Here is a 16073-nt window from a genome sequence, read left to right as displayed (position 1 = left end):
GACACTACATTATGTAAATTCCGATATATCCCACGCACTACGCATTATAGAGTGCTAGAAGATCAAATGATAATCTGGAGTATCCTGTTATGTCCGTGAATAACAGGTTTATAGCATATTCAAACTAGATGCAGGCTTCATGTCGATTTCACTCTCTTCCTAAACATTATTATCCGTTTGAAATCTCTACTCAAGTAATGTTCAGTACGACGAATATTACCTGAACCTGAATTGGTAAACATATAATGAGAGAGAGAGAGAGAGAGAGAGAGAGCGGTTGCATATTATAGTTCAGACTTACCTGAAAAACTAACTCAACAGGGAATCAGCCATCAAATAACTAGCGAAATAAATGAACAAACACAACACATATTGTATAGTTTATAGTCATGATAGTATGTGTATATAGTGATTCAGGCATAAAACACATTTACATAACAAGTTAAAAATAGATGTATTCTTATTTTTACCTAACTGCTATGTCTAATCTTTGATTTCTCAATTGAAATCTATAAAATAAACCATAATCTTTCCAGAGTCACTACATTTGTAGAAAATGTAATGAAAGGTAAAAGCAATAACGTGCCACGTGACGTCCAAGATGTGTGTAATGCGGCCCATACACGATTAATCTTAGATGGGCAATATCAAAGACCCTAGATACAAATTCTATTATAATTGTGCAATATCGCAGTGAGTCCTACACGATTAATAATAGGCATATCACCTCAAAAATAATCGCAGCAGAAACACGTTATTTAATGTTCCTACATTATTGAGCTTTATTAAAGCATCAAAATAAAAAATAAACAGAATTGAAATCGGTCAATGCATTGTGATGTAGTGTCAATTTAAAGATGCTCGTAGATGGAATGAAATCCTGCCACAAATGGCTGTAATGACAAAATTGGCACATTTCGAGATTTTGAAGGTATATTTGGACGCTTGCTTGAAATAGCTGCGTTAATTTAAATATCACATGTTAAATGCCTATCTTTCCTGACTTCGTTACAGAAAACAAAATTAAAAAATCTATCATTGAATAATCATAATAAATTAACCAAATATACTATTTTAGCAATTTCGGCCAATCTGCAGACAAATTAAATCTCAAAAATGACTAAGTTCAGCTAATTAATATGCAAAATTGATGCCAATAGAAAACCGTACATGATATAAAGGTGTGGTTTTTTTTTTGCACACATATGTATACAACGTTCTTTCAATTGATAACAAAAAATACACAAAAAGTAATTAATTATGCAAATTAGGTAATTACAGCTAATTATGTATTTATGCTATTATTATGCAAATTAGGCATGAGTAATTTTAGATTTTTTTCAATATTTAATGAACGTCTGTTCATTCATCATAATTTTTAAAGTATGATCCTGTTATGAGGTTGAATAAATGAACTGCAGTTAATTATTTAAAAACAATACAAAAAAATAAAAAGTTTGACATTTTGACGGTGTCTAGAATATAATTTTCATTTTACTGTAAACATGGTATGTGTCACCATTACTCAAAGCCAAGTCCGAAAAGTAAAAATTAAAATTCAGTTGCAATGAGACTTTAAATTAACATTTTGTCATCTGGATTAACAAGGGAGGACAATCGGTAAAGTGAACAGCAATTTTACTGTACCGCGTATACAAAAATAGTATGGCCTTGGACACACACAATGGCTTAGAGCTATTGTGGTTTGGAAAATTACTCCCTAAAAAAAACATTGATTAATGTTTTGCTTCAACTGGTTTTAGGGAAGTGTTTCATTTGTTGTCGACGGAATTAATTTACATGCTAAGAAAGATTAGTATTTCAGCTAAATGGTGGTAGTTCCTTTACTTCAATAGGCCTATATTTACTGATTTATGAGCGATCTTCAAAAATTCATAAAAACAGGCAGTAGCTCTTAAACAAAACAATATTTAATTTTTGCGGACCCGATGGTAGCCTCGGAAAGTCTTCACACACCATATATTAAAAATTCAAACAATTTGGATAAATGAAGCATATTGAGAAATTCATTTTTTGACATAGATGTTTTCTAAAATTGGTCAACTTTGAAGCGCGCCCTTTTCAATTCACTGTTATGCTTGCATGCACAGTGTAGCAGAATTATTGTGCAGCCACTGTGACATACCTATTAATAATATCACTCAATGGTATAATTTGTATCTAGGGTCTTTGACCAATTGCCCAATTAGACTGAGTCATGAGCCACATTATAGTCGAACAATATAGCCGCAGATTCTGAGAATATTTCTGAATACGAATGACCTAGCCGCATAAAGGAGATTTCAAGCCCATTATTAACATATCTTACTAAAATGTGTACCCAACTCTCAACAACACCCTCCTGCTACCACTGAAGCTGGACGGCCAACTCTACCCCTGGTGAGATAGGGATAATTTTGTAAGCTACAATGAGCGTATAAAAGATGGTCCGACAATACATGGAGCCGTTTGGCGATTTGTATGAGCGTTGGACGCTACTCCATTCCCTTCGTTAGACGTCGTGAGTTAATATTGGATGTTTTTGTACTTTTGATTTAATTTAATTTTTATCCCTTTGTCTTTCTACAGGTTTAGCCTTAGCAGTGCCTCCCGCTGATATTTACAATGGTAGTTGGGGTTACAACTCTGTATTGGCCGGTGCATCTGTGGGTGGATTCTTTATGGTACTCACATGGAGCTCACATGCGTTAGCACTGTTTTCGGGTAACGTACAATTATCAGATACTACATTTTAATGCACAATGCTACACATTATTATGTTTTGATGCATCAAAGTGTGTGAAAACATTGGATCCAGCACATAATAATGATAAAATTGGATGCTTTACGCCCAATATTTATTGGCCTCGCTATGAGTTTTAAAATATTGGACTTGACTACGTCTCGACCTATATAGTAAGCCAAAGAATTAAGGTACCAGTTATGTTAACCCCTGTATATCCTAAATAAAGACAAACATGTCAAAATTATTGAGAATGAAAGACACGGGGATCTAAAAACCTAATGAAGAAACAAAATCAACAGCTTGTTGCTGTGTTAGCCATCTACTGCTGATATTGGTGTTGATGAAGTAGCTTCCAATGGCTGATTGGTGTTGATGAAGTAGCTTTCAATAATGTTCATTGGCGCTAAGGTAGCCACCTACTGCCGATATTGACGTTGATGGGTAAGCTTTCAATAAATTCAATTGTTCTTCGACTCTAAGGTAGCCATCTACTGCTGATATTGGTGTTGAAGACACAAAAATTCAATGAAAGTACGGCGCTAGTTTTAATGTGCTAATCAATGGAAGCGCTGCGCTAGTTCTCTTGTTCACGAACGCTTGTGTACAAATCAATATGGCAAACTGCAACTTTTAAATTGTTATCTTCCTTGGGTTTGGGATCGCCGTGTCTTTATTTCTTAAATTAACAATTTCAACGAATGCGATCTTAAATTCGAGCTAAAGGATGCAGCTATTGGCTGCTGGTTCCAATTATGACATATCTGTCTTTGTTTGGGATATACAGGAGGTGAACATATTTGGTACCTTAATTTTTTGGCTTACTGTATTTTAAAACTCATAGCTCGAGCAATAAATATGGGCTCAATCGATCCAATATTATATCATAATATAACGCGATCAAGAGGAATGAGTCCCTAATAAATATGGATTTGATAAAAACAGGTCATAATGTCTATAACTTACAAGACTTTTCACTTTGTATATCAACTTGGTATTTGCACAATTGTTTGTTCGTTCTCTTGTGTTGCCGTCAAAGCAGTAACCACGCAGAGCTTTACTCTTGATTTGAATAAAATCAAATCCGTTTTATGCGAAGACCCAGTTTCGGAATATCTACATTTACTATCAACACATACGACCAACACAATAGCAACACAATATTTTGTTAGCTTTCATCTTTATTTTTGTACTTGTTTGCTTGTTGTCTCTGTACTTTTAGACTCCCTACGTAACTAGTAACAAAGACTGAATATCATAGGCGTAGATCCCGGGGGGATGGGTGATTTATCCCCCCAATATTTTACCAAGGGGATGCTCCATACAATCATCCCCCCCCCCCAATGTTGACGCCTGAATATGGGTTTTTGATCAAGTTGACCTCATATTTGCCCATTTTAGCCCATGCAAATTTTCGCGCGTTTCACGTTTTGTTCCGCTTTTTGTACCATATTTCCTCAGTTTAGCTTCAAAATAGCAATTTTTTTGGCACGCTTCACGCGCATTTGCACCATGAACTTTATATGTCGCCAAAAAGTAGTGCATTCACTATACTTCCAAGATTTTTTCCAACCCCATCCCCCCATGTCAAAAAGAAATCTACGCCACTGCTGAATATGTGTGAGTTACCCTTTAACAACAGACGTGAAAGTGCATTACGCCCTTTTGTTGCTATGCTATTTTATTACAGTTGTTATTTATATCCACAAATCGTCAATATAAGAATATTCACTTTGTAATTCAATTCAATTCAATTTTATTTGTTTTCTTCTCACAAAACAAAATATTATATACAGAGACAAGCAAATACATTTTAAGGTACATGAGATGTGAATGCCATCAAAACGCTGGGCGTGTGGCTGATGGCACCCAAGGTTATACGCAAATACAATAGAAAAAATTTAAAAGCTCTATCCGAACCACTTATGTTTAAGCTTTCCTTATATATTTCATTTTTTGTTTTATTTACAACAGACGCAATGCCAAATATGCTAAGAATATAATGACAACAACAAAACACTATAATAAATTATATAACCAAACGAATTTCAAGGTTTTTAATGTTCATCAGTCACATGTTAGAAAGTCAAGGGCACACTCATTATATAAAACTTACGTTACAATGACTGCATCAAAATGTCAGATTGAATAAGTTGACCGTATATAAATTATTCTAACAATAGGATATAAATTGCATAATTTTTATTAAAATTAATTTTGAAATAAATTTTAAGATTTTAATTTTAACTTGATTACAATACGTAGATTTGTAACAGTAAACTCTGTCATTTTTGCAAGTTTGTGTCGTATTATTAAGATATTGAATATGATTTCTGATTTTTTTTTATGAGACTTCATTAACATGATTTTGGTAATTGTTGGGCAAGAAAAAGTTGATTTTTATTAGTTATTAGTTTGGAGATTGTTACTGCCCAGGGACGTCGACGATATGTAAGGCTGTGGTAGATGGTAAAATTAGATTTAACATAAAATAGAAGATAGATAGAATCGTAATGGAAAGACAGAACAAGTAATGCATTTTCATTACAATACACATACTACCATCAGCTCACTTATAATTTGTTTTCATCTACTGTATAAGACAAACACCGTGAATAACAAGTGAATTGAAACTAGTTTCCACGTAATAAGTAAACATGAGATATTTTTATAAAAAGCCTTATATGTAGAGCATTATATGATGGCTCTTTTCCTTTGAAGGCTTATGAATCCAATAAGGTATATTGCTTGCTGTTAATCATCCAAATAACCCTTAGCATTATGATTAACAGTTCGGAGTTCGTGACTTACCTGACTTAGTCTATTTATGGACACAAATTAAAATAATTATTGCTTCTTTTCCTCATTCTGTGTACAGCAATATTTGCAGCTGTGGTTCGTGGATCTCTAGCCGCTACACTTAATGGTCTCCCTGTCATAGCCTTTCCTTTCTGCATATCAGCCGGGTTGTTCCTTCTTGTAACCAGTAACAGTAAGCAATTGATTCGTGTGCCAATGGATCAGATCACATGTCCTGAGGACCACTGGAAAAATTCAGACCTACCAGTGATAATGCAGTACAAGATGAAAACCCAGCTTAATTGATATTATGGCTCGCAGACATTTCTTCATAATCGCTGAGTGCACCAAACATGCCAAATCCGCGTAACTACGGAGTAAGCTACTACTAGTCTAGTAAGTTATCGAGTATCTCGCATTTTGTGACTTCCAACTCGGCGTAAGTTGTTATATACTCGGCAACTAACTCATCATCTTTTGCGGAGTAAGTTGACGAGTATCGCGGAATTTCGTGACTTCCAAATGTGCGTAAGTTACTAGACTAGTAAAGTTACGTCACAGCTATTGTTATTTACTCGGCAACGTACTCTTCATCTTTTGAGGAGTAAGTTGGCGAGCAAATCGATAGAGGAGAAAACATTGATATGAGCAAGTCCCAAAAATCCTAGTTTAGTCAGATACTCGGCAGTTGCGGAGTGGTTACTAAAGAAAGAAGCTACTAAAACTAGTAAGTTACGAGGATTTGGTGCACTCAGCGGATTGACCCTTCTTGTACATTCATATCGCGTACCGCTCTATCATGACTGTGGTAACCTACGATCACTTACAATTCCTGGCTGAACTTGTGTTTTATAAAATGAATTATAAGAATGATCCTACTCAAAATGAAATAAAGAAGTGGCCAAATTACTCAAAAAAGCAGCAGTTGACGATAACACAGCTAATTGAAACGGACATAGTGGAATTAGTGCGTCGAATACGGAGATGAACATGTATACGTTTGTTTTAGCAACGCCTTTGTATCTGGGATGTGTATACGACATTAATAAACACAATGAGGCGGGAAAATGTTATCTTCATTAATGATTATTCTGTAATGAAATCAAATTTTATGCGTATGGTGGTTTACATGTGGAATTTATAATTGTACTCATTTTTACTCAAATTAACCGGTCGCTATGTTACGAAGGTCGTGAAGCACGTACAAGAGAATCGGCCGTTGCATTCAATAGTCATCACTATTAATCAGACAATTTGGCCGGCCTTTGCAAATACATTTGATGTGTTGGTACACTGCAGCATAACACATTCAACGCACGTGTACAGAACTAATTCAATATAACTTTAAGGAAAGAATCGCTTACATAGCATTCATGTCATGTATGTGATGTAAATTACACCGGCGATTGCAGCATTAATGTACATACAGATACAGGGAATTTTAAAAACCTACAAATATAGCTATTTCAGCCATGCATTGTGAAAACGCAAGTAAATGCAAACTATGCAAATCATGCAAAAAGAGCTTCAGATAAAAACTGTCACAGGGCCCTCAGGGAGAGCAGCACAAATGCTGATGAGGCTACTCAGTATAAATAAAGATATGTAAATAAATACTAGAAGAATCGTAAGATTAAATGCACATATTCATCAGATTTTATTTGACCATACCTTATTTATTTGTCAGCAAAACAATGTAGACCAGCATCATATCTACACAATGTAATACACGGGTTTTAATTTATACATCGAATTATAAGTATGTAAAGGTTATAAAACTTGTAAGAACATTTTCAATACAATTTCAATTTATTTCAATTGTTTACAAAACATTTTCTTTCAAAACGGTTTTAGACTAACATTATCTATAAAAACAATGCGAAACCGTTTATTTATAAAAACAAAAACAATCCGCTTGGGTATTCTTTTTTCATACAAAATGTTCTCGAAATAGCACTTTTTTGACAAATGCTTTAAACATGGTAAACATGTTCTGAAACATTCTCGTGTTTGCTGATATCATCGGATATTCAACTTGCTAATGTCTCTGACAATAAGCAGACACGTGAATTGATCAGATTATATTACATTAGTTTTGAAACTTAACACTGGCCGTTTATCGTCATGTTCGAGCTATATGACGCTTGATATTTTTCAGCCAAGTGGATTTAAGTTTGAGACGATTCTACCTAAACATCTCTGTTCACTGCTTATAGGGGAGAATTAATGAATGTCAATTTGTAATTTTAGAAACATGAATAAAACAAGAATGCGCTGAAATTCAAATTTTTAAAGCTACGCGCGCGATCTTCTTAAACAACCCTCTCTTTTGCATGTATAATAGGCCCTACTTTTGCATAATACTTGGAGTTGTAGTTATACAAAATCACTTTGTGCTATTTTTACGCATTGATTACCTCGTAACCATCTGCGAATGAAGTCAACACAGGTAACAGACAATCGTCTTCATCTGAAATATTCTTTGTATTTTTGTAAATAGTTATTAGTGAACTGAAGAAAACAGTAACCTTTATAAAATTATGTATGGTTAAAATTTCATGCAATCTGATCCAGTTTAATCCAATTTCCAGACATTGCATTATACAAAATATATATGTTTTTGTGTCAGTTGGCATCAGTGACAAAGCCGAGGGACCGAAATCCTGTAGGTCGTCGGTATCACGACGGTCCCGGGTCCTGTATACAGACAGTCCATAACCATAACCAAATTTGCCGAGAACTGCGATGTGCTTTTTCCATTTTACTCGTTTTTGTCCAAAATTGACCTAATTTTGGTCCATTGATTGATATTGCCCATTTTGTCCTTATGTCAATCTGAAACATTTCTACTGGCACACCACTGGTTGAAGTGTCACTGACGTAACATTCTTGAAATGATCATTCGTTGGTGAATTCGTATGTTTTTGGTCGGCACATTTGCAGTTTGTGAATAGATAACCTCATATATGACGTGGTATATCGAAAGTAGACAGTTTGGGCAGGATCGTAAATTGAGAAATAGCCAACAATCTGCCCGGGGTGATTTTTTCACAATTTGGGTTTGTTTAAAATATTGTCTGATAGTTTCAGACCGGAATATAACTGGCATCAGGTAATTCCTACCCTCAATATTGTCAATAGTATTTTTAAAGGCCGATATCTTAATTTCCAATTTTATACACTCTTATTTCGCCAATTAAAAAAGTCTTAAACAATCTTAATCAATCTTAAACTCGTGTTAGTTACGTGGTCCTCTCGTCGAAATATTGGTTAAGGGCCCTTAATTTTCTTGTTGTTTAAGGCTCAAATCAATAGTTGGTTAAAACTTCTAACCAATAAATGCATATAGCACTTTAACCAGCTTCAAGTTTAAGTGCTTAACCAACTAGGTTGTTTAAGGTCTTTTAATCAATATTTGCTTAATAACTCTAAACAGATAATGATTTATATGTTCTATTTTATCTAAGGATTGTTTAAGAAATATAACTGCTTAATCAATGGTTGTATTGGATTTAATTATGATTGGGACTTTCTTTCTTTCTTTTAAAAAAAAAAAATTTATACTGAAACATAATTCATGATAGATTTGAAGTCATTAGATCTTGATCAACTGTGAGATTATTCAAAAATACAATTTCATGCATAAAGTATTTTGGTTTTTTTTTTTTATCAGTTCAACCCGCTATGTATCCGGGCAATGTATCCGAGTAAAAAATTAAAATCTAGTAAGCCTTTCTCTCTCGCATGCATTACGATACAATGCTAAAATACAATGCATCAACGCTAATAAATTCACACACTCGATACGGTATACAGCATGCCGATACTTCAATGCATCTCGTCTACATTGTAAGCTATTGTGCGTATGCCCAAAACTGAACATCGCGGTACACACATTGGTGATATACATGTACAGTGCACGTAGAACAGTACAGTACAGTATCGCTAGAATGTCAATCCCAATGACGTTGTTAAATCTAGCAAATGAACGCATCAATATCCATCCGTTATGTCTCAACGATGTCTATGCATAACTTATCAAACGAATCTCGAGTTTGGTGCAACCTGATTGACTCAAACCTACCTATTTGAACGAAGTTTCAGGAGACCATAAGCAGCACGACCAGCATTCACTCGTGGCCGCCATTTGCTTTTGTCATTTTAAACAATAATTGGTTAAAATTCCGTGGCGCGAGATGTATTGTTAAACAGGTAAAGTACAATTCCACTAAACATTACACAGTTTAACGCCTTTTAACGTAACAAAAAATAACCACCTTTATACGTTCGAGTTTAACATACGTTAAACTTTGCAGATTAAGCGCAAAATCACGCCTTTGAACATTAATTGTTTAAAAATCTTAAACTTTTCTTCTTATACTTGGCGACTGTTAACTGCCGGAACAAGAGTGTAATACCATAACTTATGAACTCAATATATTCGCTTAGGAATGTCCGATTTCATTGGGGAAAACGGCGTTGTGGAGCAAAATATCTCTTTATATGTAAAAACCTCAAAATTGATAATCTGCCCAAAAGTGTCTGTTTTTGACATGACACGTCGCATATATGCATAATTGAGAAGTTGTATCTCAAGGGGTATAAGTTCAAACAGTAAACAATGCAATTAAAGAATAGGAATAAAACGGTCCACAAAACAGTTCCCTTTTGTTGATCACAAAGGTTCACTTCTGTGCATATTAGCACCACTATTTTATTCTGATTATTCCACACTTTTCTACTGGGCCGAGTGTACATGACTACCACTCTGACTTTCAAGTCAAATAATGTCTGTTTGACTGGGAATCAGAGTGTGCTAATAGTCACGCATTACTCGAAACCCAGTAGAAATAGATTTATTATTTTCCCTTAAAAACAAACAGTATTTTTTTAATTGTATATCTATGAGTATATGTATATAGTAGCTTAAGTTTTGTAGAGAGCGATATCTTTTTATAACTACTGTTTAGTGAAAAGAAGCAAGAAATGAATAAAAACGTGTGAACATTGTTTGTTTGTGTTTTGCGATGTTTTTCTGTTTTTAATGGGGATACGGCGGGAATACGAATTTGGAATAATAGGAATACGATAAACAAGAAAGGGGACACATAACGATAAAGACGAACGTATTGGGCGGATATTTTATAAATTAATCTAGAAGAGCAGCAACGACACCACTTACATTGCATCCCAGATGTTAAATCTACATCATATACAAAATTTAAGGAAAAAAAGGATCGGGTATTTTTATTTTAGGGCTGCTTTTCTATAACTCGTCTTTTACATGTAGTTCTATGGAGAGCGTGCCCGTTGAGGGCGCTATAACCTCCATTTTAGTAACAAAAATGCAATTAAAAACAAGACTGATAATATTTTTCAGAGTATGTACAGGCTGAGTCAAAAAGAAGTTAACTCGTGTTTGAGGGGCTGTAACTAGAGATCTGTAAATAATCTGTTAAAAATAAAAACATCATTAGAAAGAGCAAATTCTACACGTCTAAATAAAAGAAAGAATTGCTGCAATTGCTCACAGCGAACTCAAGTTATACTCATTTGAATACAACCACCCATTTTTGTAGCTGCACACGGTTTCACTCTCCAAGTACCTATTATATTGATTGATAAAGGCGCGATATTCAAATACAAATAACGTTACGTGGCAGATGTGGTTTCGGTCAATAAATCCTACATGTTAAAGGGTTCTTTTTAATATGAATTTTACCTCATTCCACTACATTATAATGAAACGAGCCAAATGACAACATGGCACCACAATTTACCGCACGGGAGCGCATGTTTCTGAATCCCACTGAAGTTCAGCGTCTTTTTCGTCTCCAATTTCCCACAGCTAATCGGATTCCATGTAAGGGAGCAGTATATAAGAATGTGAACAAGCTCAATGTGCATGGGACACTAAGGAACAGACAGCCGGAAGCTTCAGGCAGAACACGAACTGCTAGATCACAAGTGAACATTGCTAGAGTTAGAAATATGCGTTACAGCAAGACCCAAAGATCAGCTCAAGACGTAATCATTTACCCAACATTCCCCAATAAAGCTTCCGCCGGATTGTTCGTAAAGATTTGAATTGGCATCCCTACAAACTATAGTACCGTCATGGACTTCATCCTGAGTTTATATGCATTGATTGTTGAATATTAATTAAAAGCAAAAGTTGTCATTTCAACAATAAATCCTGTTAATAGCACTTTGTTGATTCGTCGAAATTGAAATGGATGAAAATCAATTAGCCGTGTGCAGCTACAAAAATGGGTGGTTGTATTCAAATGAGTATAACTTTAGTTTGTTGTGAGCAGTTGCAACAATTCCTTTTTTTATTTAGACGTGCAGAGTTTGCTCTTTCCAATGATATTTTCATTTATAGCAAATTCCTTACAGATCTCTAGTTACAGCCCCTCAAACACGAGTTTACTTCTTTTTGACCCAACCTGTAGTATGAAGACTATGAACATGTAGAAAATTTAATCAAGTAGTTGCCCTACCTGTTATTCTCCGAAAAATAAAATGTCCTATACCTCAATGATAATAAAACCTAGGTAAAATGCTCCAACGTTGTAAGCATAATGCCGAATCAGATGTTACTGTAAACCATTCCTTTGTATACGTGGTATATGCAGTGCCCGGCCATTTTGCCGAACACTGTCGCAATTCAAGAATTCAGACAATTCCAAGTTTTGGCAGGCTACATCAGTGGCGTAGTGTGGTTCATCACATTGGGGGGTATTGACCATGATTGGGACACCGGGTGTGATTGGGGGTACAAGCCGTTTTTCGTCAATTTTCCTGTGGGATTTTTTTAATTTCAAGATCGATTGGGGCACGTGCCCCCCCCAGGTGCCCCTATAACGCTAAGCCACTGGGCTACGTCACAACCCTGAACTGTCGCAATTCCAGAATTTTGACAATTCCGAGTTTTCCATCACTGTCCACGCCCTGTCCCCCCCCCCCCGGGCCTGCGCCTTGCGTAAAATATTTAAATGGACGGGATTTAGTGTAGTAACATTATCGCTTGAGCCCACGTGTATGAAAGATCGTTGAAAAGTTTGGAAGGGTATTTCTTTTATCGCTTATTGCATATTCTGTGGTTTGTTGAAGTGTTTTTATATTCGGTAAATGATTATCTTAATGTCACACTATATCATATATACAACGTGTTGAGTAACATAATTACTTGATAACACATAACATAAATGCAAACCGGGGGTTGGAAAAGTCGACATTCGAATTCAGTACAGCACTGTCAACATAGGACTGTGAAGGTAATCGGTTAACTAGTTACAGGAACTTACCCGCCCACAACTAAAACATACTCTGAAATCACACAAGGTCGGATTCAGACATCATACTTGATCAGCACCATTTTAGAAATAGGTGGAAATGTGAGACTTTAGTTCTTTATGCGCCTGCGACATCCGATCAGCATTTCTGGTAATATCTATCGAACTCGTTTTGAACAGGATTCCCAGCAAACACAAAAATGTTTTTAAATCCTTTATTCTAAATATTTTTTAATATCATTTAAATCATCAGGTTATATAGAGGTCATAATACGCTTTTAAAACGTTATTGCAAAATATTTTGGGCAAACAATTTTGCAAAATATTTTGTCAACACTTAAATAACATTCTGTTATAGAATGTTTTGCATCACGTTTTCAAAAATGTTTTTACCCTTTATATAATCCGACATTTAAACGTTTTCTGTAAAAACGTTGGTGTGTTTACTAGTACTGGCTTACTACGACGTTTTGTCTCATTTGGATAGAATCACCAAAGACGTGAGATACAATACAATACTTATTAATCTGAAGCGTACAATCCCAAAATTGAAAAGTGGATAATATTCTAAAAAATGGAGAAAGCCGACTGATTCATCTCTTCTCAATATCGCAGGTGTTGCAATCCTATATGCAAGCCAAATTCTATAAGGATATTGATATTAACCCGCAGTTCTAAGGCCATCTTATTTGGTGCCTTTAGAGTAGAATTTCCGATTTCATTCAGTGATTATATTGCCGTATTACGGTATACTCTTATCATACACAGATTGCTTCTCTCTCAAACAATATGGCTAAGGCAAAAAAAAAAGGGTTTTGTCTCAGAGACCCGCATATGTGGAATTGGATTTGCCGCATAGCCCTACGCGATCGCCTCCCAGCAAACACAAAACGTTTTCGACATCATTCGCAAAAGGTTATAACAGGTTGTCAGAAAACGTTTAAATGTCGGGTTATATAAAAGGTATATTAAGGGTATAAAACATTTTCATAACAATAAAAAACATTTTTTAATAATCTACTGCCCAGAAAACACAAAATGTTTTACAGACATCGTTTAAATGTCGGGTTATATAAAGGGTATAAAAACATTTTAATAACATTCCAAAAACATTTTTGAAAACTTGATTCAAACATTCTAAACAGAATGTTATTTGGGGGTTGAAAAAATATTTTGCGAAAAATATTTGCCCATAATATTTGCAATAACGTTTTAAACACGTTTTCATGACCTTTATATAACCCGACATTTAAATGTTATTAAAACGTTTTTGAAAAAACATTTTAAGAACATTTCTGTGTTTGCTGGATGCTAATATTTTAACATAATGTGATTTAAGTGTTGACAAAATATTTGGCAAAAAATGTTTGCAAAAATAGTTTACAATACCATTTTGAACACATTTTAGAAATATTGTTGTAGTGTGTTTTCATACAAAACGTTTTTAAACGTTTTCATACCTAACATTTTAATGTTACTAAAACGTTTTTACCTAAACCAAAAGCCAAAATATAACTTATTTAAAACGTTTTTGTGTTTGCGGGGCTGTTTGGTTTTAGTTATCCAAAAACAAATGGTCGTAAAGTGCAATAAAAAATCCCGCGTAGCGTATAGCTTTTTCCCAAATAAAAATAAATGCATAGTTTCAGGACCAAATGCTTCTGAGACAATCCTGAATATTTTGGCTTAAGGTGGTACTACACCCCTTGATAAATTCGTGACTATTTTTGCATTTTCCTCAAAAAATAATAACACACTGGTAACCAAAACTGTGTATATTATAGGGGCAAGGAATCCAGTCACTACATTGGAATTTCAGTGACTCAAGATAAGCGATACGTTATTTATGATAAAAAAATGGGTACTGCTAGAATGTACCTCATTTCTTAACATATATAATGAACCACTTGTCTTGAATCACTGAAATTTCAGTGAAGTAATTGGATTCCTTGCCCTATATACATAACTTTTGTTACCAGTGTGTAGTTATTTTTTGAGAAAAAAAAATCAGGGGTGTAGTACCACTTTAAGTGAACTGCACCTATTTAAACGTTTTTGTTATTTAGTTGTAATTAATAGAAATTACGCTTCATGGTACACAATTATTGTACTAATCGGATGTATAATTATTAGCTAATTATTATAGGTAAAACGTTGCCACATTAATTACATTTCAATCTGACGGCAAATATCCTTGATCAATTAAAACTCGCCTTTAATTGCGGGTCATCAAATATAATTATTCATCCATTAGTATCTATATTTAGTAGACAAAAAGCTAGTATTTAGGGTGATTTCTAATGGAATCCGTCAGAACAATTTGTTGCGTTTTCTACAACTTCATGACATGGAACTTGTATGTCTACTTTTTATGTCTCATACTATTAGGTACTTTGTCCTGAAGTAGCCATACCTACACCTGACGAAAGCTTTACAGTTCTCAACTTGTCCGACGACGAACCCGCTAAAAACTTACTAATTAACAAGAACAATAACAAATAAAACAAACAAGCAACAGACCTTTAATAGAGGCCGACACAATGAACACAAATTTTGTTCATAACCCTTAAAAGGTTATCCAAACAGAGTGTTCAAGTGTACCATCAGTTTTCATGGATGAGCCCGACACATCAAAATTCAACATAAGTTAAAAATAATTTGTGGATTAATTCTAAAACAAGTCATTAACTATACATTCTGGACATTTCAAGAGTGTCCAATGTTGTAAACTCCTCAACAAAAGTTTGGAAAGTTTTTCAAGCATCTATATCTCAGATTATTTATGGCATATTCATATCGTGTTGCATATTAATGGATAGCTAATTTATTCCAATTTACAATGACACCACATTTGAAACAATCACCTTTTTCACGTCTTGTGAATGAAGTGGGGTCTCAAACAGAGTGTGTCAAATTGACCATTATTCTGTGCTAAAACAACCAAGTCAGTAACCTCAATATCGAGTGAAAAAACCACACGCAGCCACAACAGTCAGGCACCTCATTCTCGTGCTACTCACCTGCCTGGTCACACGTTGCTGTGTGATGGCATTCAATGTGGTTGCATTGGCTACTCAGGCACGCACAGAATGACCAAGCTGGTCCCATAAGTGTTCAGTCGGGTTGAGGTCTGGGCTGATGGCAGGCCATTCCGTTCTTTCTACTCCCATATTCTATAGGTAGTCGTTGACTACCATGGCTCTGTGGAGGGAGCGATGTCATATTGGATGACT

At 34.9% G+C, this 16073-nt stretch overlaps 1 protein-coding gene across 1 annotated transcript in view; it reads left to right on the top strand.

The window, feature by feature from the left end:
* LOC140151199 (urea transporter 2-like) overlaps window positions 1-8718 on the top strand; it is a 28319-nt gene extending 19601 nt beyond the window's left edge. The window contains exons 4-5 of the mRNA XM_072173454.1: window positions 2590-2724; window positions 5622-8718. Coding sequence (XP_072029555.1) covers window positions 2590-2724; window positions 5622-5848 — 362 coding nt within the window. The 3' untranslated portion in view covers window positions 5849-8718. The remainder of the gene's footprint in view (window positions 1-2589; window positions 2725-5621) is intronic.
* Window positions 8719-16073: the final 7355 nt, after the last annotated feature.

This window comes from Amphiura filiformis, chromosome 4, assembly GCF_039555335.1.
Source record: "Amphiura filiformis chromosome 4, Afil_fr2py, whole genome shotgun sequence".
Taxonomy (NCBI): Eukaryota; Metazoa; Echinodermata; class Ophiuroidea; order Amphilepidida; family Amphiuridae; genus Amphiura; species Amphiura filiformis.
Note: the sequence above shows the minus strand (reverse complement) of the source record. Positions and strands in the feature narration are given on the sequence as shown.